This window comes from Gnatocerus cornutus, chromosome 6 (assembly GCF_029298725.1).
Source record: "Gnatocerus cornutus isolate USDA-ARS CGAHR chromosome 6, icGnaCorn1.1, whole genome shotgun sequence".
In the NCBI taxonomy this organism is placed as follows: domain Eukaryota; kingdom Metazoa; phylum Arthropoda; class Insecta; order Coleoptera; family Tenebrionidae; genus Gnatocerus; species Gnatocerus cornutus.
Window position 1 is genome coordinate 11,255,127 of NC_142238.1, and position 26,577 is coordinate 11,281,703.

General features: G+C 37.2%; 1 protein-coding gene across 4 annotated transcripts in view; it reads right to left on the minus strand.

The window, feature by feature from the left end:
* Positions 1–26,577, minus strand: part of kst (spectrin beta chain, non-erythrocytic 5 kst) — a 46,597-nt gene that overhangs the window by 1,819 nt on the left and 18,201 nt on the right. For 2 of the 4 annotated variants that reach the window (XM_088038288.1, XM_088038284.1), the window contains exons 1-16: positions 15,004–15,075; positions 13,007–13,182; positions 11,199–11,483; positions 10,762–11,148; positions 9,091–10,715; positions 8,441–9,041; positions 7,721–8,391; positions 7,432–7,669; positions 7,241–7,380; positions 5,723–7,190; positions 5,526–5,671; positions 5,336–5,392; positions 3,005–5,202; positions 1,583–2,949; positions 553–1,532; positions 37–508 (exon numbers count right to left, since the gene is read on the minus strand). In XM_088038288.1, coding sequence (XP_087894414.1) covers positions 37–508; positions 553–1,532; positions 1,583–2,949; positions 3,005–5,202; positions 5,336–5,392; positions 5,526–5,671; positions 5,723–7,190; positions 7,241–7,380; positions 7,432–7,669; positions 7,721–8,391; positions 8,441–9,041; positions 9,091–10,715; positions 10,762–11,148; positions 11,199–11,483; positions 13,007–13,182; positions 15,004–15,022 — 10,830 coding nt within the window. In that variant the 5' untranslated portion in view covers positions 15,023–15,075. Of the gene's footprint in view, positions 1–36; positions 509–552; positions 1,533–1,582; positions 2,950–3,004; positions 5,203–5,335; positions 5,393–5,525; positions 5,672–5,722; positions 7,191–7,240; positions 7,381–7,431; positions 7,670–7,720; positions 8,392–8,440; positions 9,042–9,090; positions 10,716–10,761; positions 11,149–11,198; positions 11,484–13,006; positions 13,183–15,003; positions 15,076–26,577 lie in introns of those variants that run through there. The other 2 variants (XM_088038286.1, XM_088038285.1) reach the window with 2 other exon arrangements.

Genomic DNA, 26,577 nt, shown 5'->3' on the forward strand with positions numbered 1-26,577 from the left:
TATAACTACTGTTTTGTGTGAGTTTATTTTATTTACCAAAGTCTTGCGTTTGAGCCCTTCGAATTTATCTTCTTGCGCCTTAATCGCCTCCTCGAAGTCTCTGTGTTTACGTATAAGTTCTTCCACATGCAAAATGTTATCACCGACGGTTCCATCCTTCAAAGTGCCTTCTCTCACCGCCAACCACGTCTCCAAAGTGCCGGCTTCACGTTTGAACAATTGTACATCCAGATTGTGGTCGTACAACACTTTCCGTTTCTCCCAAATGTTACGTAGTAAATCTAGTCTTTGCCGCAGGATTTTGATTTTATCCGCAATATCTGATGAAAATAAGTGACCAGATTTGATGAATTTCTGACCAGACTCGTTAAACTGTTGAAAACTGTTAGATTTGGCGTTGATTTCCACCTCGTGTTCTTTATGTCGTTCAATAAGAAGTTCAGCTTCGTTGCAGTCGTTAGGAAGGTCAGGAGCTGTGATTTTAGCCAACATCTCGTTAATCCACGCCCTAAACAAAAAATTAGAAAAGACAACAAACAAGTGAATACATACAGTAAGTCTTGGTATTGGTCGAAATACGCTTGCAACTGCTCTGCTTGTTGAAGATGGTTTTTCCTATGTTCAGCATCAGTTTGAAGATCTCCCCACGCGGCCAACATGTCTTCACTCTTGTCGTCAATGTGTTCTTTCGTGTCTGGGAACTCGTTGATGAGTTTCTCTCCTTCTAGTTGTGTGTGCTCCACTTTTTCCCGAATGACCTTCATTTCATTCTCCAGTCCTTGATGTTTCCTCAATTGATCCTGAATGCTTTCCAAGTCTTGTCCGAAGGTGTCGTACGACAAATCTGCTCGTTTCTCTTGAATCCACGAGATAATTTCTTCAGCTGTGCGGTCGAAACTGTGTACTTGCTTAGCACCAGCTAAAGCGTCTTTCCGGGCGTTGGCGAGGTCAAGTAAATCGTCCCACTGCTCTCTAACTTCTGTGACTTTTTGTTGTACTTCTCTACTATGACTACTTTTAGCGTCTATTAAGACATTTCCGTTTTGGATACAAGACTGGATGCGTGGCTCGCTATTCATCAGTCCTGCGTAGAAAGTGTCAAAAGCTTGAATCAAAAGCTCAACGTGTTCAACGTCGCGTCCGTAATCCTCCGAGTCGGTCTTTTGAACTTGATCTTTCATCCATTCTTGCACGTTTAAGCATTCGCGGACAAAACCGAAGTACTGGAGAGCTTCCGACAAGCGAACTTCACGTTCTGAAACGAGTTTGCGGAGTTCTTTGAACTGTTCATCGAGTTGGTGTTTCTTGTTGGCAATATTGGCAGTGTCGTAGTGTTGGCGTTCAATCAACTCTTCAGCGGTTTTACGGAGCTTGGCGATGGTAACTTCGAAAGCTTTGAGTTCGAGGGTGATGGCTTCCAGTTTGCGTTTCAATGATTCGGCGGAATCTTCGTCTTTTCCTACTTCTTTGGTTACGAGAAGAGGACGCTTGTCGCGCATCCAGGCTTCAGCCTCGGCGGCTTCTTCATAATACTGAAAAAGTACAAGTAGAATCAAAGAAAACGTGAACATGATTAAGTTACCGTTTGGACTTCTAGTGCATCCTGCAGGCGAAGTCTTCGAATACTCGCCAGGTCCCTGATTGTTGCAAACTTCTCTTGCAACTCTTTGGCTTTTTTGTTGATGAACGGCGCTGAATTGTGTCCCGACCTGGTGAGCTGTGATGAGCGCGATAATAAAGAACCAACGATGGGTTCCCGTGACGACAACTCGGCTTCAAGCGCATGATGCTTCTTGTGCAAATTCTGCACAGTTGTTAAACTTGATCCTAAGTCTGTAGCAGCTGCCAGGGGTTCCCTATCAAATAACCATTGCAACTCGTCATCAACATCTCTAGTAAACTGTTGTAGCATCATTGATCCCTCCAACAAATCCCTCTTTTGCTGCACTGGTTCTTTGAGTTGGTGGAATCGAGTTATGGCATCCTCGGCTCTCTGGTGGATTTCTTCGCTCATGAAATGTTGGTTCTTCACGAATTGATCTGCAGCATCGTTGATGGTTTCACAGTTTTCAGTGTGTTGTTGAATGTCGTTTTCCAAAGCTGTGTGTTTCTTCAACAAGTTGTTGACAGTGGCTAAATCTTTGCCGATGTCTGGCGAGTTTAGTTGTGTTTCAACTTCAGTCAGCCAAGTTTCAAACTCGTCTAAGGATCTGTTGAATAGCAATGCTTGGTAAGCTTCATTCAATCGGTCTCTCTTCAAACGCGACTTTTCGATTAAATCTTTCCAATAGTTCTCTAAATCTTCAACGCGAATCTCGATGTCTTTGCCAGCGTAGTGTTTGTTTTCTATCAACTCACGCCCTTCATCAATCACACTGTTGACTCTTTCATGATTGGCAAAAATCTCTGCTTCAAACGTGGCGTGCTTTTGAATCTTATTCTGCAGATTATAAGGTTCGCGATAGTTCTCATCCGACGCGATTTGAATCTTCTGGTTCAACCAAACTGCAATATCATATTCGTTCTTCAAGAATCTTTGTAGTGCTCGGGACTCGTTCAAAATCTTCTTACGCTCAGCGGCTTTGTCCAAAAGTCGATCTTTTCGAGTGATGATTTCATTCAATCTTGTCGCGACTTCGCTGTTTGGATAATGAGGATCAGAGGGGCTATTACCACCGACTTTCTTCTTCGACAGCTCGTCGATACGCGTCAGTTGTTGGTTTAGCATAGTTTCGAAGTCTTCGTGCTTGCGAATTAAAGCTTCGACACCGCGTGGAGTATCGCCAACATCGTCGTTGTTTAAGAAGGCTTCTTTTGCCGCTAACCAATTATTGAGTTGGTTGGCTTGTTCTTTGAAGTCTTGCAAGTCGTATTCGTAGGTGAGGGCGTCTTTATGTTGGTCCCAGGCTTGTTGAATCTGGTCTTGGAGTTCTTCGAGTCGGGCCACACCTTAAAAAATAATTCCATGAGGATAAGTAAGTAAAAATGGAATTAACTGAATTACCTTCGTTGATGACTGGGTCTTCACTTTCGGAGAAGCTTCGTCCGAAACTGATTAACGAAGTGAAAGCTTCATTTCGTCCGTTGATCTCAGCTTTGAGCTCATCATGAAGCGCCAATAAAGCTTCGGCGTCGTTCACGTTATTGGGAGATTGGTGTGCTTCCATTCTCTTGATGGTGTCTTCAACCCACAACTCCAAATCCTTAACATCTGATACGAACTTATGTCGAGCATGCGATTCCTTCAGATTATTTCTTCGGCGTTCTTTGGCCTGGAGAAGTTTATCATATTCGTTCTGTAACTCATCCATTTTCCCTTGTAAGTGTTCAATGCAATGAGGATATTTGTCGGTTAACACAACAGCGTCTTTTCCATGGTCTTGTATCTTTTGTTCCACCGCCATCATTTCGCTTTCGACAGCTTCTTGTTTGCGAGCTAAGAGTTCAACACCGGCAAGGTCTCGACCAACATCATCGCACTCCATTGCGAGACGTTTCTCAGTGATTCTTTCAGCGGTGTCGGTGACATCGCGATCGAACAAGTGCACTTCAGAGGCTGCAGCAAGTTTGTTACGGTAATCGGCTAAGGCTCCTTGAAGACCTTGCCATTTCTTAATAAAGTTGTCTCGTCTGTCTTTGACTCCTGGATGACCTTGTTTGGCTAGTTTGTCTGCTAAGGAATTAATATTTTTGATTCGAGTGTCGTCGATGCGCATATCGCTATCCACGTCATCGAGCTTTCTTTGCAACGCTTGACAATGTTCGTAGTCTTTGCCACAGTCACCGGCTAAAATCATGACTTCTTTGTCCCGAATCCACGATTCAATCTTATCGAGTTGGTTGTTGAACTCTAGGATATCTTGAGCTTCTTCTAGACCTTTACCACGAGAGTTAACATCATGGAGAAGTTGTCTCCAGGCACCGTCCAGGTTCTGTAACTGTTCCTGAATGCTTTTGGAAGCTTTGTGGTTCTTTTTCAGTAGAGTTTCTCCCTTTGATTTGACTTCTTTAATTTTGCCTTCATTGGCGGCGATCTCGGCTTGGAATGCTTGATGCTTTTGCAGTTCTTTGATTTTATCTTCAAGTTTTGTCACATCAGTGGTCTTAACTTGTGCTTCTAGGTTCTTTTGTTTTTCAGCTATCCACGTTTGGGCTTCGCCAACGTCTCGTTTGAACTCTGCATATAGAAGAGAGTCCGCAAGAAGGTGTTTTCTCTTAGAAGCCAACTGATGAACTTGGTGTCTTTTAGCTTGCACTTCTTGCAACCGTTTAGAAATACGCTCGCTGTCAAAGTGCTGTTGACTGATCAATTTATTACCTGTATTAATAAGCGCATCTAACTTTTCATCCTGAAGACTAATCAATTTTTCGAATTCTTCGTGTTTCTTCACTTGTTTCAACACCTCATCAACGGTCTCTCCGAATTCAATGTTACCAAGAGCCGCTTCTTGAGCATTAGTTGCGTCTTCAATCAATTTCGCTTCTCTTAGTAACATGTGCAAGTCGCATAGTTGGTCTAGATAAATCTTCTTCAACTGCCACTCTTTGTGCATTTTCTCCCTTTCTTGCAGAAGATTCTTATAACGATCTCCGGCTTCCACCGCCGCATAGTGTCCCGTTTGTTCCATCGCAGCCAAATTATCTCCCACCGCCCGAAAATCACCTTCTCTCGCCTCAATTTCATTCTTCAATGCTTCATGCTCTGATCGCAGTTTTTGTACTCCAGCAACACTCCGCGCGTTTTCTTCCGCTTTCATATCCAATCTCAAAGCAGTCGTCCAATTCGTCAAATCTCGGACTTCGGCTAGGAATTTTTGCAAGTCCACACTGGCTTGTAGTTGGTCGCGTCTCACATCGGTGCGTTCTTTAAGAGCGCTCCAGGCTTCAACAACATGTTGTTGCTGTTGCTGAATAGAGTTCTGATTACTTGGATATACTTTCTGGAGCTTGGAGGCGTCTTCAACTAGGACTTGTAGTTGCGCTTCGAGTGCTACCAACTCATTTTCGAACGCTTCGTGTTTCCGGAAAAGGGTTAAAGCTGAATTGAGATCGCGGCCGAGGTCGGTGCCCAAAGCTGCGCTCTTTTCGTGGATGCGATGCAAGGCTTCGGCGATGTCGCGGTGGAAACGGTGAATTTCGCCTGCAGCCAAGAGGCGCGTTTCGCGGTTCTTCATCTGGTCGTGCAGTTTAGACCACGAGTTCCTAAAGGAACAGTTAAAAAATGTTAGGACAGGAAGTTTAGCTGGAAATTTGAACAGCGCAATATTAATATGTTACAACAAAATGGAATTGAAATCGCAACTTTACACATTATGTTAGTAAAAAAAAACATTACCGTACGACTTCGTGCCGTTTCTTGACTTCTTCCACGGCTTCCGATTGTTCGAGGGTTCTAAAACAGTTAGTTCCAACACCAAAATGCTACACCATAACCACTAACTTAGACTAATAAGTTATTTAGAATCAAATCCACATCAAAATCAAAATCTAGAACAAGACAAGACTCAAAGAAAAAACACACTTACTCGAGTTGCAGTTGTTTTCTCTGTATGTCCGAAATGTACGAACTTTCATTGGCAATCAACTTCTGAGCTAAATCGTCACATTGGCGGAATCGTTCTGCTCCAGACTCGATGCGGTGCTTTAGGTCGTCAAATTTCGCTTGTAGTACCTAAGATAAATCCAGAAATATTAAAAATCCAGTTATATCGTGAAGAATTACCATTAGATGTTCGTAATCCTGTCCGTAATCCTCTGACGACGCTTGCTGAAGATTCTCCGCGATCCATCGGTCTAATTCCTCCGATTCGGCAAAGTATTCATGTCTGAACAAAGACTCCATCAGATGATGCTGTCTTAAAACCGCTTTCCTTTGAAGAGATCTGACGAGATGTTCAAGACTAGACTGTCTCTCTGATATTAACTTAGAATCTGGATGCTTATTTTGAATGAGAGCTTGAGCTCCGCGTCCCATTTCAGCAATGATGTTATTGTAAGTGTCTAATTCAAGCTCCAGAGCTTTGTGCTTTGTCAATAATTTGGTGGCAGCATCTCTGTCTCTACCACAGTCAGTACTCGCTAAAAGATCCGCTTTTTCGTGCAACCACGATTCCACTTCGTTCGCTTCAAACAAGAACTGTTGAGCTTTCAACGACAATTCCAGTTTGCAGGCGCGTTCCGAGGCTTTGGCATTCAAATCGTCCCAGGCATTTTGCAAAGTAGCACATAATTCATTGATTTTTGTGCTTTTAGGATGATGCAAATCCACCAAAGATTGTCCAACTTGTAGAGTTTTGTCTATGACGGGTTGATGCCCTGCAATTTCGGCTTCCAACTTCTTGTGCTTCTTGAACAGGTTTTGTGCTTGGTGGAGATTTTGTCCCAACGTCGTCGAAGAAGCTAAAGTAAGATGTTCGTTGATCCATTGTAACTCTGCATCGAGTTCAAATCTAAATTCGTAGAATTTCATAGCCTCATTTAAAGCATCGCGTCGTTTTTCCGCGGGTTCTGTAAGGTCTAGGACTCGCTGCTGGCTGTCTAAAGCTATCCCACGAATAGCCTCGGCGTCAAAGTGGCCGTCGTGCATCATGTCGTTGCTTTTCATAACCAAATCGTTAACTCTGTTGGCGCACAAAGCTAATTCATTGTCGAGAACATCTTGTCTCTTTAGAAGCTCTCGACACGATCGTAAATCACTGCCCACATTTTGACTGCACAAATTCTCGTTTATCTCATCTAATTTGTTCTGAATGTCATCTATAGAGTTGTTATAGTCGTGTTGCGCCACTGCTTGTCTCAATCTTCTGCCTTTGTCGAGTGAAATACCAGTGAGTTGTTGCCACTCATCGTTTAACTCTTTCAAAGTCCTGGCAACGTCGTCTTTACGGTAATTGTCTTGAGCGATCAACGCTTGTCCCAATTTGTTCACAGTTCTTAACTGTCCTTCATTTGCACGCAATTCACGTTCGAAAGCTTCGTGCTTTTGGAGCTTACGTTCAAGATTGCTCAAATCACGGTAACTTTCATCGGAAGCAGTTTTCAATTTTTCAGTTAACCAGCTGCGCAAATCGTGGACTTCAGCGCAAAACTCTTGGAAGTTTTTGGATGCTTCCAGTGCATTGGTTCTTTGTTGGCACACATCTTTCACTGCTTGTCGTCGTTGGATAACGTCATTACGTTTGTCGTTGATGCTGCAAAAATTGAGATTGAACAAACGGAAGATTTAAATTGATGTTACTACCTTTGACTATCATAATGTTGTTTGGCGATCAAAACATCTGCTTTTTTGCTAAAAGCCACCACGCGGTCGTCTTGCGCAAACAAAGTGTTAGCGAAAGCTCTATGCTGCTTTTGCAAAGCCTCGACCTCGTCCAAAGAGTCCTAAATGTGAGCACACGTTAGTTAAGAAATCACACGAAAAGGAACACTTACTCCCAGCTCGGAAAATTCCAAGAAAGCTTGATGCGCCGAGGTAGCTGCATCGATGTTATCAGCTTCTTTGTTGAACAACTGCAATTCCAGGCATTGTTCCAACCAGTGTTGTTTTTCTTTCCATCCTCGCGCTAGGGCCTCTTGTTCAGCTTGTAAGCGGTCAACGCGTTCGGCAACATCTGCGAGTTCCGGATTGGATTTTAGCAACTTCTTGCCCAAATTAGTCAACTCTCTGAATCTAAAACAAGAAGATGTTAATTTTAGAAAAGGGCAAGCTTCACCGACGTACTCGTCATTTTTCGTTTTAATGTCTTCACCCAAATCTTTGTGGTTCTTCAGCAACGCTTGTGCCGTTTGGACATCTCTAACCATATTCTCCGCGTTCAATTGATCTTTAACATCAGAAACCCATCTCAAGAGATCTTTAGAAGAGTTGGTAAATATCTGTTGTCCAACCGCGTCCTCCAGTCGAGCTCTTCTTTCACTCGCTTTATTTTTAACTTGTTGCCACAAATTTTCGATCTCTTCTTGTTTACGAGCCACGTTCTGTCTTTCGTTAGGATAAGACGACTTGACTGAATCTGCCAAATGCATAACTTTCTTTACTTTCTCTTCCAGAGGAGCCAGTTCGCGTTCTAAATTATCATGTCTTCGTTGTAACGCCTGGACTGTCTTCAAATCGTGCCCCAAGACGTGGGAATCCAATTGAGTCATCTTTTCCAACATCCAGTCTCTCGCTTCGTCGCAAGTCTTTTGGAAAAACTCGATGCTGCTGGCGCCTTCCAGACTCTTTTCCTTTTGGGCTTTCAGTTGGTTGAGGCGTTGCCATGCGCCTTGGATTTGGCGGTGTCTGCTGCGGATTTTGTCTATCTGAGAATGTTTGGCCTTCTCGAATTCTTTGACGTCGCCGTTGAGCTCGTCCATGCGCTTGTTGCTCGCGGAGAGATCCGTCACGAATTTCTGAAGAAATAAATTTATAGTAATTTATAGTTATGCAAATGAAGCTCACCTCATATTTGCGCTTAGCTTGGTCGACACTGTCGGTCGGATCGTCAACAGCGAGCAGCTTCTCCTTGTCCTTAATCCACTTCTCAAAGTCGTCACACTCTTTGTAAAACTTGAATAACTTGCCAGCATCTTCAAGAAGTGCGCGTCGCTTAGCTGCCACATCCAGTAAATGTTGGTACGTATCATTGATTTTCTTCTGTCTCTTTGGAACACTGTCGTTGTCATCCAACTTCCGTTTAGCCGTTCTTCTGGGTTTGAACACTTTCACGGGGACTTTCTGACTGACCATCTTAGTTTTCTTCACTTTCTGCATTACTTTAACAGTTTCACGTTTGTGTGTCTGAACTTGGAGGAGTCTTGGTTCTATTTCAGTGACGTATTTCGCGGGAGCAAAACCGTCTGTACCATCGGCTTTACGCACGCACCACCAATCCGGGTTGCTTTTATTCAGTAAATACATTACTTCTCCTTTGATCATATTCAATCCGTGGTCATTAAATGGGTACAGAGCTTTGACTTGCGGTACCTTCTTTTCTTCAACTACTGGTTTGAGCTCTACTTTTTCGACGAGTTCGTCCACGAAAACTTCGGTCGGAACCGTCCTAAAAAACAGAATTAGCTTGGTTTAACAGTGAAAAAATCACGTTTTACCTAGTCTCGTACACCACTTCTTCGATGGGTTCTGCCACCGAAACCTCCGCCGTAAGATCAAGATTGGAAATCCCCGCAGCGACCAACCGATCCGCTTGTGCGTTCAAACTTTGAATATCGCCTTTGTAAGCGTTTAACTCTCCTTCTAGATCTTTGTGTCTTTGAAGAAGAGCTTGCGCGCTCGGCTCGTCGGTCCCGTAATCTGTAGAATTCAAAATCGAAGTCTTCTCGTTCAGCCACGAGTCGGCTTCGTTTGCATCGGCGTAAAACTGGTAAGCTTCTGCAGCATCTTGCAATTGTTTGGTTCTATCGTTGACTAGTTTATCCAAATCGATCCAAGCTTGAGCGTTTCTGTCCATATGTTGTTGAATTTCTCCAGCTCTTGGGTGTTTTTCCGCTATTAGCTGTTTTCCAGCAGTCGCTAATTGATCGAATTTGTTCCTGCGCGCTTTAATTTCGTCTACAAGACCTTTATGTTTCTGTTGGAGGGAAAGAACACCGCGAAGATCTTTGGCGGTGATTCCTGCTTGACATATTCTTTGTTTTTCAATCAACCACGCTTCTTCATCCTCCTGGTCTTGCAAGAACTGGTAAAAGTTTCTAGCGTCTTCTAACAGTAGTTTTCGGTTTGTACTGGCCGCTTCCAAATCTTGATACGTTTTAGTAAGTTGGTCTAACTTTGCGCGAAGAAGTTCTTTTTCTTTAGGGTTTTCAACAGTGATGTTCTCACCCAGCCGCTGCAATCTCCTCTGTGTTTCACCCAACGAGGTTACTTGTAGCGCTTGCAAAGCGTGCTTCTGCAGTAGCTCTTCAACACCCATGAGATGTATTCCAGTGTCTGTCGAGGATAAATCGGCTTTCAACTGTTGCATGCTCGCCAAAGCAGTATCAATCTCTCTCAACAAATCCATGATGTTACCCATTCGGTTCAAATTAAATTTGTGTTTTTCCAGTAGTCCTAACAACTCCTTCCACTGCTTCTGTATCTCCGCTTCTCTTTTGACAACACGATCGGAGTTTCTGTAATTCTCGTTAACAAGTTCGATACACATCTGACTCAAATCATTGACTCTTTCTTGACGCGCTAAAATGTCAGCACTGATGGCTTCATGTTTTTTGACTGTGGCGTCGACTTGAGCAAGATTAGAGCCGTAGCGAGGATCCGACAAAACTTGGATCATTTCTTTGACGTAGCCTTCGCGAAGCACTCCTTTGCGTTCGAATTTGTAGAAGAGTTGTTCCAGACGCTCTTGACGGCGAAGTTCGCTTCTGAGGGCAACTTCGCGACTGTGCTCGGCTCTTTCTAAGGTTTCCCAAGCGCGTTCTATGTCTTGGACGAGTTTACCATCAGCTGGATTGAAAGCTGGTTGTCGCAGTTCCTTAAGTTGACTGTTGATGTTGAAGAATAGAGCCTCGATCTCGCTTCTTTCGATATACTTTGGTGGTTTTTCTTGTGTGCGATAACGCGCAAAGTGGAGGAGGAGGCTTTGGATTCCTTCCAAAGAGTTGGGAAAGTTTCGGTCTTCTAGTTGTTTTATTGTCCGGTTGATCCACTCCAGTAAATCGGTGGTGAGTCTGTCGTAGTTCAGTTTCATTTTGTCGGCGTCCGCCATTTGTTTGATGATCTGGAAGAAGAAGTTAGTGAGTTAAAAGTGGATGGTGGTGTCATACTTTTGCGATACGTCTTCCTGATTTTTCTTCATTCTTCATTCTAGCGAACGTGTGGTAATACGAAGCAACGTAAGTCATTATACTCTTTTCATCTGGTCTGGAATTGTCGATGTCTTCAGCATCCAAAAGTCGGGGAATTCCAAGTTCATTATTGGCAACATCAAAGGCGTGGTTAAGATTATCAATATTGCGATTATTTGGTAAATCATTATAATCAAACAAGTCTGGTCGGTGAGCATGAATGAGAGCATTGAAGCCCAATCCCGTCCGCCAGGACGTCGAGAAATCCCGAATTTCCACTCCTGGATATCCGTGGGTTTTTCGCTGCGCCCACAACAGTAGAGCATCTTTGGCTGATTTCTTTTCAGAACTTTCATTTTCTTCATCCTGAGAAAACAATAGTACCATTTGCACAACAACGCAGTATTTCTACTTACAACATCAATCTCAATTTCTTGAATTTGAAACCTAAGAATGATCGTCCAAATGAGACCTAGAATAAGTCGGGGATTCCCATCGACTATGTCTTCGGCACCTATACTTTCCAATCGTACTTTCGTATGTAAAAATGCCAGACTTTTGTTTACATTTTCGATTTTATGTACCCGCATCTTGCCATTGTTTGGTTTTGCTAGTTTTTCGCCGGAGATGATTTCCAAGAGTTTTAACAGTTTCTTACCGTCTGCTAAATCTACGAATAAGTCTTCTACTTCCATACGGACCTGAAAGTAAAATGGAGCATGCAAAACAAACGGATACATGAAATTTGTTAAATGCCGCCTATTTATTAAATGTCCGGAGATAAAATAAATACTGCTATTTTACGAGTTCATTTGCCAACAATAATAATTACGACAAAATCGTTCACTGGTGGGAGCTCAATTTGAGAATGTAACCTTTTTGTGTGAAATTACGAATGGAGGAGAAAGGATTGAACAGTAATTGGCACAAATTGAGTCAAAATTGAAAGTTTAGTGGTTTTTAAGACGTCTATGACCTGCCGCGGCTCGGAGTGGAATTGATAGAGGTAACAAATTAATGGGAAAAAAAATCTGGTAAAACTGTAAAATATGGACAATAAGACATTAAAATTTTATGACTCACAAATTTTCAAGTACAGTCATTCAAATTTTCTCCAATAATTTACCATAATGAAATATTTATCTTTAAATTCATCAAAGATAACAGAAAAATACATAAAATTTGATTAAAAACTCCAGAAAGAGAATTTATCAGTTGATAAAGCACTTAACCGTAACCTTCAAAAGTTGAACATTTATTATTATACATGACATCTTGGAAAGATACTTAAAACGAATCAGATTATTAGAAAACTGATAAAATGAAATGTTGAAATATTTATTTACGGTGAAACTGGAAATAAATCAAGGCTAATAAACAGAGAAATTCATCTATGATCTGATAAGTTTAAACTGATAAATTTACTACAATCGTAGACAAATGTTTTGGCTATTTGGTTCCACAATTAATTAATTTGTTTATATTTAAAACGAAAACTTTTTAGGTAGGTCATAAATGCTTCATTAAAAATACGTTAAATAAATGTCGAATAAAAGTATAACCAAGCATGAATTTATGAATCGTTAAAAAAATCGAATTTATCCTATATGTCGGTTTATGGATGAGTAAATCCTCACAGACAATTCAATAAAAAGCCATTAATCCGTCAAGATAGTATTCTCTACATGCGAATTTTCATTATTGATATTAATTAACACATAGTTATAGTTACTATAAAGATAATAACAACACGAAACATATTATTTTAAAACTAATGTATAATCCAATCATTTCGTGTTTTTTTCAGATCAATTATAAAGCAAAAACTCCTCCCAACTTAATTAACGCAACCAATCGCCGGATCTCCGAGCGCTATTTTATGGGAGGCTCCATTTTTTTTTTAATAATTAAATTAGCCATTACAAATTTCCCAGGTTTTAAGCTTTGTATCGCTGCAACAAAGAACCCCAGGTCATGTTCTTATCGCAGTTTCACTTTTAAACCATGGAACTAATCAAGATAAAAATATTCGATAATTTTATCTCGCTGCATTCAATGTGCCGATACAAAAACAAGTAGATTCGAATATTTTCAAACCGGTACCCAGCGTACTATTTCACAAAAAAAAATCGTTTTATAAACAGAGCAATACTTCAAGAATGTAAATGACGTCTATTCCAAGGCCTGAATATCATTACTCCTATCCATACCAAGCAATTTTTACCTTTTGCAGGAACGAGTTCATCCATTTCGTGAATGTTTTCTTTTGTATGTGCATACGTTCTTCCTGCAGGAAACGTATACGCCCCTGCTCGAACTTCTGCACTTCATCCCTTTGAGTCATGTTGGTTCGATGTTGCACACTGGTTTGCCCTCTAGGCTCATAATGCACGAGGCCAACTGCAATAAAAAATAAACAGTAACAAACAACTTTCAAATGGAAAAAATGCAAACTTAACCGTAATATCGATGACTTAATCAAACACACCGATCAATCATTACATAGATAAAGGCATCCTGTCTGGACTTATCTTGTGATTTGATCAAGCTACCAAGGGCGGAGGATTCGTTGAATTTTGTGATAATTCAATATTTGCAAAGTTTCGTCTTTATTGCCGTTGGGAATTTTTATCTTTATTGGAGATATGAAGATATGCGCGCCGCGGCGCTACTTGATTGTAAAATTTTGTTTAAAAAGTGAAAAGAACTGATAAAAAAGGTTTCTAAAGCGACTGCAAATTCTATAAATAGGGCTACTTAAAAAACACTTCAAAATAATCGATAATAATTGTGAAATAATTATCAACCTTTAGTTGATTAATTTCGATAAAACTTTGTTTGAAGATATTATAATATTAACTAATGCAGCGCAATGCACTTTTAGTGCTTATTTTGGAAGTTACAACATAAACTGTAATCAATTTAACGGTCATAAATGTATGGCTCCAATTCGGTACCTCCAATAATAAAGCTCGCCGATCTCTCGAATACTGCTGTTTTCACCTGGCTGATAACTCATATCAGTTATTTTCTAGCTGACGTTTTCAACAACTTATCACTCCTTAAAAACAAATTGGTATTCCGATGTGACCTCTGGTACCTTTTTTTTTGCATTGTCGGTCATTTCTACCGGAGAAAGCTTCATATTCACGGTCAACCACTGCACGTAAAGGCTAGGTCAATAAATAAGTGTGTTATATAACGAAGAATGAGATGAAAATCGGGACGAAAAAATATGTGCATGGTCATGCTTGCTTTCAGACGGATACTTTATAATTCTCGAATAAAATTATGGATTCGGATAATTTGCGTGAGTCAGAAATAATTGCCGACCTACTAGTGACTTGACGAGGACTAAATGGCCTTGATTTGTGTGGGTGCACGGTTTTGGAATTGTTTTGACAATTTGAGCTTGAGCACTCAGGATATGGAAGAAATGACGAAAGCGGTTTGTTCGTTAATAAGGTTTTTTTATCTTTAAACACTTAGTTACGTTACATTCACCTCCGTTTATCTGTTTGATTTTAGAGGTATCTCAGAAATGTGGGGTCACTGTCAGCAGAAATTCTAGATCAAATATATCCAAAAATAAGTGCAGTCACTACACTTTCATTTGGATAAACCCAACCTTGATAAGATAAAATAAACATTTTCAATTCAATCAATTTATTCAATTACCTGCTATGCAATCATTAAGTAACAATGATTATTGATCAAATTTCCTAATTTTGAGACTCGGATTAAAAAAGTCTGTTCACCCGATCTAAAAATTTGAAAAGTAGCGAATAAGATAAAGCGCATATACGAGACAAAACAACATTAATTGCTCTAATCTGTAATCAGATCGCATCTCAGATATTCATTCTTCTAGAAACTGAAAGTTTATTTGTAGAAAAATTATTTATTTTCTCGTCGTTTTAAAATGATAAGCTTAAGAGTGTTGTAGTTCCCAGAAGCGACCAAGTTTAACCCACATACCCAGTTCCAGCAAATCGAGCAAACTGACTAAGAATTCCCAGAGCCGTGTCTTCCGGACAAAAAAGTATTTAAATGAGTTAGCAGCGTAACACACGTCATGATAACTTCATAAACGTTAAAGGCGTAGACCTGACATGATATCAAATCAAGCTCCGATTTACATAAAGTACAATTCGCCCACACCAGCAACTTAATCGTAACACAATACATTTCAAACACAAAAAGAGAAAATTTTTACATTACCATAAGGCTTTCTTGACATTTTGAATTGAATTTATTTTATATTCTACCAACACATCGTTATCACTTTCAGTGGAAAATAGAACTAAACGAAAAATATTGTGTTGGTATAATCTTTAGATTAGGTGATACGGATAACAAGTACAGTCATAGCAAAATCGATTAACCCAATAAGGAGGAGGAAATAGATGAACGTACGAACAACAGAACAAGAAACGTGCTGCAATGTAAAACAAGTGGACGTGGAAACACCTGACCATTGAAGACCTCACCCACAACCACGCACGAGGCACCAACGAGATCAAGACGAAGATAATAAGCGGTTACATCACTGAAGATGACATCATGTCGTTAAAAATCGCAACGGTCTTTGGAATTGAAGAAATTGCGGTTATACTTGAAAATAAACACGAGCCGGATTTATTTTATATCTTTCCGAATGTTCCCATGTTATTAGGCCCCGTTATATTGTTAAGAGATAATGCAGAAATTTGTATGCAACGCCCAAGGTATTATCTCACGTTATTGCTTATGCAAAACGAAATGCAATCTTTTTGCGTAAATAAGGAAGGAATTATTGATAAGTGGAGCATTTCATAATTGCTTAAAAAACTTTTTATTGACACTGAGCTTTTTTCATTCCTTTTTGAATGAGAAGGAAGGAAAGTAACAAGTACCGTGGAAGTAATAAAAAGACTCAAAAGGAAAGAGAAGAGGTGGTTACTACGATACAAATGAGTGCAAATGAAGACTTATTTCAGTCTGAAAAACAGGTGTTATTACCGAGCAAAAAGGGACTCCTCTCATCCTTTCTCTCTTTGAAATTATGGTTTAGCGATAACCAAACCTTTCTTTTCTTCAGATGTAATCTCGACGCTCTATTATCGCATTCTCTTGTCCCACAATATCTTATTACAAGAACACGTAATCTCTTCGATTGTTTTCTCACACAACAGTAGAAATTTTACCAAGCACAACATCCCGATACCGTCTGGAATTTCACCCACATCCTAATAAGCAATGAGACTACGAACTCTACATAAAGGTTAAATTCTTGTGAAAGGCGTTGGTTTTTCTAAACGGCATAATTGGTCACGATTCACATCTTCGATTTGTGGTAGTACCGCGCCAAAAGCGAATCCATTAATTTTCAATCAGCTCTACGGAAATAGGAAAAGTTTAATTACAATTTGTAATTAGTTAGTACTGCGTGGCGTGAGGTCAAAACACTTCCTATTTTTGATATTCTGTAAGATGGAATCCTCAGCGATTATTATCGGAGTGCCGAAGGCGGCCAGAGATTCTTTAAAGACCAAGGTGATCTGGTTTTGGTTGATCCATATTTTCTCGCAAACGGCTAGCTTATATAACACAGTAACATAGTGAGGCTTTGGGGCCCTAAGGCGCCTGAAACGTTTTAATGGAAATCACACGACCATGTAGGTACTTAACTAGAAAGGGCAAACAATAATAGATGACCGAACTTTATTTGATTACAGAGGAATATAGATATTTATTATATAAGAGTGTAAGGGCGCAAATTATTCACGACAAAAATCAGTTAATCTCGAGATCGTAGATTGAGAGAATAAAATTTTTGGAGTGAATAATTTGCCCTTACACTCGAATATAATACTAGATTTTATCCAAAGCCTCTGTTGGTTGCAACTTAAGCATTAAAAAAATTGACAGAAGTGACAGCAGTGACAAATTTTTACCATTTAGAAAGCTATGCCTGCGATGTTGTCATGGAAATGGAGCATAATTTTCTATATGGTCTCTGGAGAGTAATAGTGTACTTTATCTATCTCAAATGAGTGAATAAAGATCACTTTATTAGTGCATTTTGGATAAATTGTATTTATTATCTACTGAAGGAATTCCTTTTCTTTGACGTATAGAAAACCCTCTGTGGCGAACACACAAGATGAACCTGAACTTTTGAGGCAACGTTTTAATACAACATATTATAACAAGACTTTACTTCTATTATCGCTATTGTAGAGGAAGTCTGCTATTCATTAACTTTCTCAAAAAAGGATTAATACGTTAATAAGATCTGGTCTATTTATATCGCTTTAAACAAACGATCCCTAATATTATGACTAACTAAAACAACACATCTCGTACAGACATGTCAAGATAAAGATGGAATGCTAAAACCGCATTACACTCCTTCTTTTCCATAAAAAACTTTAAACAAATAACAATTTTTGCAAAATAGCGTTACTAATTGCAGCGGAATGCAACATAAACAATTTCTCTCTCTGAAAAAACAAATCGCGTAAGCTAATTCATAATAAATTGCAAAAATATGCAGATCCATAACAAGACCATCAGCGACTATGAATTTGAAATATGTGCGAAGCAAATCTCAAACAACTCCCGTTTCACTTGAACGAACAATTTATGCAATCTCACGTTAAAGTGCCCCATTTTATTAATTAATTACAACGCATAAATAATTTTTTTGTACTTTCACCTGATCTAATAATTAAGTAACATTGTTATTAAAATTCCAATTGTTACGCCTGGAGCACACAGGAACTTCGGTTCGTAAAAGACAACGCATTCCTACAAATTTACAAAAAAATGTACAAATTCTTACCAGTTTGGCAATGCGAGAAATACGCGTACAACTTCATTTTATTAGCACCCTCCAACACCAGCACCAACCGCCTTCAACTAACATCTGATGCAAGAAGCATTTCCGCTTTTAGCTCCCTCCGCATGTTTATTATTTCAACCCTAGTTTAAAAGTTATATCCTGAACGTGACACATTCGTGGCGATTAAAGAAACGCACAAAACCTCAAACATTTCCGGTACTTGTGCAGATCAAAGGTGTTTCACGCCGAAATTGCGAAGGCAGCAGGATCGTTGTACTGAGATGAAGCCCTTCAAAAACCGGGAATTTCAAGTGTTTGCTTTTCAGTTTTACAGTGGAATAATGCAATTAGGAGGTTGTTTGTAAGTAACTGCTTCCTAACTGTAGAAATTTAATGGTGTGGGTGTTTGTTGTATGTATGTGCTAAATTTTAAATGCAATGCAAATAACTTGTCATTAATAAGATTACGAGACAAAAATGTAAAAACGAGTTTTGGAATTATATTTGAAACATCGTCCCTACTTGCCAAACCTTTCGTTATCGTTTTTATCTACTCGTAAGTTTTAAGTATTAAATGTGAAGTGAACGTATGGTAATTAACTTTACTAGATGTAACAAAATTTTATAGGATAATTATGATTTTCCCAATGTAAATAAAAACAGCATGTTAGGATTATGACACGTCACTCCAAAACAAAAAAAGAAGTTTTTGAGCAAGCAAAACTTTTAAACTTCGTTCAAATATGGAGAAAATACAGTAGTAGAGTTAAAATGAACCTTCGAGCTGGATAAGCATCTGCAATAAAGTATAAATATGTGCTGCTATAGTATATCCGGTGAGAGATTGGGATATTTCGACAGTTGACATATAGGTTGGCAGCAAATTATGCTACAAAATACACTAAAAACATTAAATTTCTACGCGAAATGGGTTGACAGGGTTGTCATTAACTGGGGTTACTTTGTTATTTTAAATTTCGCGCGTATGGAACACTTTTTATTGCCTAGATTTAGTGACTTTTTTGTCATTCAAACTCTCACTGTACGAACTATATAAACATATATCTAAAGAGTATAATTTATTTGTTTTTGACGATATATTATCAAGAAATTTCAATTAAAAATATCGGCATGCATGTAATTTATATAAATATAAAAGTCTCTAAGACACCTTCGCAATCGTGTATTTCTAGCCATGCTATCAAGCATTTTATTGTAGTTTAATTATTGACATTCGTCACAGAAAGAATGACATTAAAAACGAATTATCGATGTGTGATGGCATCACGCTCCTGTACTTTTTATTGTCATCCCGTTGAACTCCTATAAATAAAATATCAAAGAGAATAATAAAACATGCTTTCACCACATCTGTCGAGATCGATGGCTTGTGAAGAAAAACAGTAATTCCTCAAATGCCGTGTTCACATGCCTAATCAAAACTGATTAGCATTCTCATTAGGTGGTCTACTTATCTCGCAACAACCTCTTGACTTGACTGAACCCGATGCAACAAAATGAAATTAAAATTTATATTCGTGTTTTATTTCATTCTGTGTGGCAACGACGTACTTTCTTTGATGGTGATAATTTAGCTTACTCATCATTTAAATAGTGATGTCCCCAAGTCATCGATAAACATGTCATTTTTATTCATCGATCTTCGTGTTTATGACACAGTTTCAAGTCGAAAACACAAATGTTACTAAAACTTTTTATGGGCACATTAGCATTCGCGACCTTCGTTGATGAGCTCATTTATCAGCTATGCGATTGTTAAAAGTGACACATTTGGTATATACAGAGTGATGAGTTGACTAATTGACTTGTGAGTGGGCGGGGGAAAATTGACCCAAAATACAGTCGCATCGGTTCAAAGCTAGATATCTAAAATAGCGAAAGTCAATAATAAATGTGATTTCGCAATTGCATTTTACTTTTCAGTAAATATTATTTAAAAAGATAAATGATGGAATGTGAGCCACTTGAAGATTAAACACAAAATTCGTTTTACGACGTGCATTACGTTACAAAAATACAGTAAATATATTACATAAACTGCAGTCGTTATTCACGAAACGCTAAAAAAGTTCCCACGTTGTACATACATACCCTATTCTTTAATTTTAATTATACCTAACGAATTTATAATTACTTAAAAAGACTTAACAGGCTTAAGATAGTTATTTAAAATTGTATTTCTATGAAAAGGTAAATTGAAATTGCACAACCATTAGAAAAAACTAATGAAGATTTCAACGGAACTACATACATAATATTATTTTTGTCAAGCTGTAATTAAAAGAGTCGTGAAATAAAAAAATAGTTGTGTTTATGATTATTATGATTTTCAAAGTTTAATTCGTGTTTACAATAATAACCGGTTAATTAATGTCATTTTGCCGCAAAAAAAAATAAGTTCATTAAATGAAAGTAAAATCAAATAACTAAAGACGTAATTCAAGTAGCATTTAATTGCCTGCATAACTAAATTAATGGTTGATAAAATAATTAGAATTTATAATAATTCATCATTTTAATAGGTAATTTTCAGAAAGCAAGCGAATTTATATTACTATTAATTTTAATGCATTTTGAAATTGACATTACTAATCCACACATCGTGTATAGGTATTACTACAAAAAGTAACTTTACTATAAATTGTATCTAAGCTAAAACTATAGTATACAATTTCTTGCAGTAAACAAAGCTGTAGACAATTATTATACTTTCATTTTAATTTATCTCCAGATATCCGATTCCAAATAAGATCATAAACACCCAACCACGACAAATATTAAAATTAAAATATCTTGACTTATGTCAACAACCAGAACAATGTGTCTTAAAAGCGAACCACCCAGGAAACAATAGAGTCCCACCCAGCTATAAACTGCGGTTTCCACATCCGAAAAAATCCTGCAGGAAAACGCACTCTTAACTTTTAACAGCGCTATAATTACAGCAACAAATAGACTGAGCCATATAAAAATGACATCAAAGTGCAAGACCTGGTAAGTACAGTAAACATAACAGTTTATCTACAGGAAAGTTATTGCTCTGGACTGCAACACATTTTCGCACTTCAACGCAACGGTGAAGTAGTGAAATATCTGCTCCCAAAACGAGATTCTTGGAAAAAAAAAGATCGAAATCCATCGTCAATAAATCGCAATGCACCTGCAATCTCTTGCACAAGCATTACGGATAATTTCTCAAGAGAGTACATTCCAGGAGAACAAATAACTGATGCAGACGCAACTTTCAAATACTTGTAGCTAATAAGTTATGATTAAGAGGTAAATTGCAAAATTCCTGCGAAAGTTCACCGGCGAGGTAAAAAACATTTTAAAAAACCTGAAAGATTAAGTTGAAGTAGGACTGCGATCGCAGTGAAAAGTAAAAATTGTCAATTTTAATTGATGTTCCTTAATTAATTCGAAACTGAACCATGAGACGTAATTAGTCCAATCTTGTTGAATCGTTGTTGATAACATGTTTCTCGAGCATTTACGACTGCTTTTTTTCAAAATGCGATCAATGAAAGACCAACTCGTTTTATTAAAACCGCATTGCCGCTTCCTAACTCAATTAGCATCATCTAACCGTATAATAAATTCCCGGAAATCTGCAACGTCTAAAGCCACACATGAATGACGCATCAATAAAGTCTTGTTCACGGATCTTTTACGAGCACGTTGCTTTAATGAACAAAGACGGTATCTAAAATCGATTTTAATTAATGCTGACATACGATTTCGCATTATGGAAAAAACTGGAAGTGATTGACACCGTTAAAACTTTTCAAAATACCGGTCACAAGTGGACCAATCATGCAATCGGTTTTTTGAATGAGGCTCCACGAATTTCCGGTGGACAAAGGGCTTCCTGTTTTGACGCATGCCGTGCAAAATTATCGCTTGGATGCTTTGCATGCTCTCGTTCCATTAAATTTCAATGGCTAGATAGATATATGAGAAACAAGCTTTTGTTTGTTGTTTTGTTATCTAACAGTGAAGAAATAACGTGGTAACAAATCATAAGTGCGTATTTTTAACGTACTTGTTGCACTGGAAAAAAGGATCGAGTTACACGATCATCTTATTTGACTTAAGTTAAGCGAGTGATATCGTTTGACATTTTTATCGAAGCAAATGTTTGTCTTCAAATTTCACCAGATAGAGAGAGGATCAATCTGATACAATCTGTTTTGACTTAAGGGGATATCAAACAAATTTCAGTATAGGGCAAATTCAATGTATTTTTCCAAACACGATTACTCGAAAACTATTTGAGTAAATTGCTTTCTGTTTTTTGCATATGAATCTGTTCAACGTGCACTATGTTGAATGCTATATATAATTTTTGTAAAATGATTCTTTAATGACTTTTTGATTAATTAAATACGTAAACTTGGCTGAAAGCAAAATAATTTTTAGCATTCCACATGCGTAGACTAATTTTACATAATGTCGACTAAACAGATTTTTTTTAAAGTTAATAGTTTTTGAGAAATCGTGTTTGGAAAATTTCATATTCGAAACATGTTATCCTTGTTTAGCAGTGACATCTCTTTTCTCTGTACCAGAGAGGTCTGTCTGGTAGGTAGAAATGCGGGTACCATAAATCAATTTTGTAGCCGAAGGGATAGTTTACAACTGAAGCTTTTCCATAAACACACAAAATCTTAAATTTGCCTGAAACTAGATTTTTCTCTTTCATTCAAACTGAACGTAGCTTTGAGGATAATCACTTCAAAATTTTGAACTTTATATCTGATGAATTAGGATTTTAAATTGTTTTAGAATAGTTTAGGTGATAAATATTTGCCTTTATCTTTATTTTTTAAGATCTCGAACAAATTTCAATATAAGGCAAATTCAATGTATTTTTCCAAACACGATTACTCGAAAACTACTTGAGTAAATTGGTTTCTGTTTTTTGCATATGAATCTGTTTAACGTGCAGTATGTTAAATGCTGTATATAATTTTTGTAAAGTGAATATTTAATGACTTTTTGATTAATTAAATACGAAAACTTGGCTGAAAGCGAAATAATTTTTAGCATTTCACATGCGTAGACTTTTCAAAATTCACACATACGTATTTTGAGAACAACCAGACAGTAGTATAACGTCTTGTTGTCAAAATTATGACTTTAGGGTGGTGAAAAGACTGAAAATTTTCTTGTAATTTAAAGGTTTTAAAAGATAGATCAATCACTAAAACAACAGAATATAATTATTATTTATAATTTAATTATTTATAATTATGTTTACTATTTTTTGTTACATTTACAAAAATTTTGGACAAAATTCGAAGATCTCAGTGCATCTATTAAATTCTTCAAATTTTGCAATTACACAAATCCCACCTTTTCGGGAAAAATTTAATTTATTTATGAAGATAAACATTAAATAATAATAATGAGATATTGTAATTATTAAGTTTCATGGGTGTAATTTGTAAAGTATCGGACTCAACTAGCAAAGTATTTAAGATTTACTGGCCATGGGCAATAATAATTTGGCCATCAGTGCAGTCAAAACTATTAGCTATTGTCCTGACCGCAAGATGATGGTAATAATAGTCTAAACCACTCGGGCTGGGGTTTTAAGAAGTAGTTTTTATTTATGGTTTTATTACCGTAGTAAGCAGACTGACCATGGGTAACCCACTAAAAGAGTGCCGTCTACAAATAATGAGGGTTGAAGGGAGATGCTGCATTTAACGTTTGGATGTTTAAAATGTTTCATATAATTTTTCCTTTACGCAGAATTTTGAAGCAGAATTTACCGTTACAGTTTGTTAGATATCCCCTTAAATGTGGTAGGTGGACCCTCCAATCAAAAGAATTAACACATCACTTCTAAAGGAAATGACTTAAGCGTTTATTGTTGTACTTTACAAGATATCCAAACGAAGATTTTTTTTTTATAATTCATCTCGAGAATTCGATTACAGGCAGAAATAAATCTGTAGCTGATCTAACCACTTGTGAATTTAACGACAAAAATCAATTAAGAAGTTGTTAGTTTACACTATCGGAAGAAACTCTTTTACCATTTTATTCCTTTTAAGATGTATTTTTTCATTTTGTCTTGTTAACATAAAAAAATTCACTTTTTAATATTCGTTTGTTGTTTAAGAATTTTCTTTTCCTTCAAGCAACTGCATAAATAATTTCCTCAACACCTGACAATTTGCCACGGTAATCAATTTTAGAAAGTGTGGGGCTTAAAAACACCACAATTAGATTAGCCTGCACTTGCCGATCGTTTTCATACTGCAGTTCTTGCAATCTGATCATCAACGGTTTCATAATTTAATAAAAGACCTTGCAGAGCTAATTTGATATGCACGATCTAATCTAAATCACTTTTAGCAGACAAATGGGTATAATCCACGTAGATTTCCAACTAATCTAATTATTGGCCAAAGTCTAATTAAATTAAAAAATTTCATGAAAACCAAGACTGTGATCAATAAGATATACGGATAGACTATGATTGCTGAATTCTAGAAACCAGTTTTCCAAAACCCATAATTTAAAAAAAGCATGTTACTAAACACTGTCTGAATCTGTTTTGGGACATAAATTGTTGCCGACGTGATGTGGCATTTTAGTTAACAATTAACGGTTTAAGGTAACTTTAAAGTGACATTGGTTCCTAAAATACCACGATACCTTTATCGCGTTTAAATTTTTTATTAATATAAACAATGGGACTACCTGTAATATCTTAATCTCCCATTAAAAACTATTAAAAGGTTACCGATTAAACGGTCAATCGCGTCGACGATGAAACTAAACGTTTCCTAATTTAAGCGTAGGCGTCACCGGTCGTTGCAATTTAGCCTCAACCATATTTTTCCATAAGTATTGTCCCCCCACTCATCCTTATCGAACATAAAATATACAAAATGTTAACAAAGTTGTAACACTAACAAGCATGTTGCAATTTGTAAAGACCACAACAATTAAACGTTGTTTCCTAATTAGGTAGAATTAAAGAAAGTGCCAAAATACGATGTACAACGGTCAAATGACACAAGCCATTGAACTTTAGCAACGATTGTAATGTCGTTTCGGTCGTTAAATTTTATTATACGTGCATTTTTTCGTGCTATTGACATATCTGCGAGTAGTAAGGGGGGCCCATTAGTGATTAATTAAAGGTCAATTAAGGTCAATCAAAGGTCAATTAAAGGTCAATCAAAGGTCAATTAATTAATTAATTAATTAATTAGCGCTTTAATTAGGCTAATGAATTTTTAATTGTTTTTTAATTGGATATTAATTAGATATCAAAGTGAAAGTTGAATTAATTAGATCAATTAATTTGATTACGTAATTAGGTCAAGGTCAATTAAAATAATTGAGTAATCAAAATTGATAATGACAAATTGATAATGACTCATAATTAAATAGATATAAAAGAGAAAGTTTTAATTGACCTTGACCAATTCAATACATGTGGTTGCATAACCTGGTGAAAGTTTTTAAGTGACCTTGATCAGATAAGCAGCGGGAAATTTGAAAAAGGGTGACAAAATTTGAATTTGTTGAAGTAAAAGTTGCGGGAAATTTAAATTATAAAATGGCGGGGAATTCAAAAACCAGAAATTGTGGAAAATAAAAGTCACTTATACATGTGGTTGCATAACCTGGTGAAAGTTAAACAGCGGGAAATTTGAATTTTGAAAAAAAGGTGGCAAAATTTGAATTTGTTAATTCACATCAATTGCGGGAAATTTGAAATTAAATTTGAGGGGATTGAATGTTGTTGAGAAATTAAAAAAAAAAAGTGAAATGGTGGGAAATAAAAATCACTTTATAATGAAATTTTATTGATTTTCATCTGTACTATTCCCGCTATCATCTGAATCGTCCTCATCATCATCTTCTTCTTCGGTTTCCATTCTGACCTCGTCAATAAATTCATCTTCAAAGCATATCTCCGTCGCTTCCTCCTCATCCACGAGATTAGTGTTGCACCTATAGCACCGGAGCTCCATTTTTTTATCCCAGTGTTGATGAATCTTTTCAACATAAAGTAGCGCTTTTCTTTTTATGCACCACAAGCATATGGGATTACTCACCGAATCCATATAATATTTGTAACAATATTCTGGAACGAGGTTGTATTAGGTAAAGATAATAGACTTGTTTGACTTACCTTGATGTTCAGCCATTTCAACAGAAACACTTGAAACTTTAAATTAAAAAAAAAACAAATTGAAGATCTGTACCCTCAAGCTCACAGAGGTGGCTCAAAACTAAATACTGTCTAACCGATTCTCACCCCTCTACACCCAAAAGATGTCATTAGGCAGGTTGTAATTACCTGGCATTCTATTGAATAGAAAGTTGTAAATGGTAGTGATGATTTTGTCTTTCCCTTAAAATATTTTGATTTGGGCGAAATTTAATTTAGTTTACCAGCACAGGTTCGTCAGCACCAAGTAAGTTTTTTTTTTTCAGTTTGTTACAATGACTTTACTTGTAAACGTTTCAGAATGAAGCCGTCGTACACTAGTTTGGAAAGAGAGTACATGATTAGAAAAAATAATTATATTAGAAAAATGAAAATCTTGAAACACGATATAAAAATGTACAAGATAACTAAATTATTTGCCAAAATGAAGTTATACGAATAAAAATGGAGTAATTGCAGCATTTGATGATCATAATAATTGCCTATTTAAAAAGGGGAAAGAAGTTTTTATTCATTTCGATTAGAAATTTAGTCATGCCCATTACGACTACAGTTAACGATCAAATAATGATGTATCAAGGAGAAATTAATTTGATAGCAAATTAGAAAGTCATAATTAATTAATTATACTGGAAAGTGTTTTAACGATAAATTAAGGACGAAATAATGAGAAATTAGTAGGGAATAAAGAAATTTTTTTTGGATCCCTCATAAATAGCAGCTGTAAGACAGAGCCCTTCATTCTCTG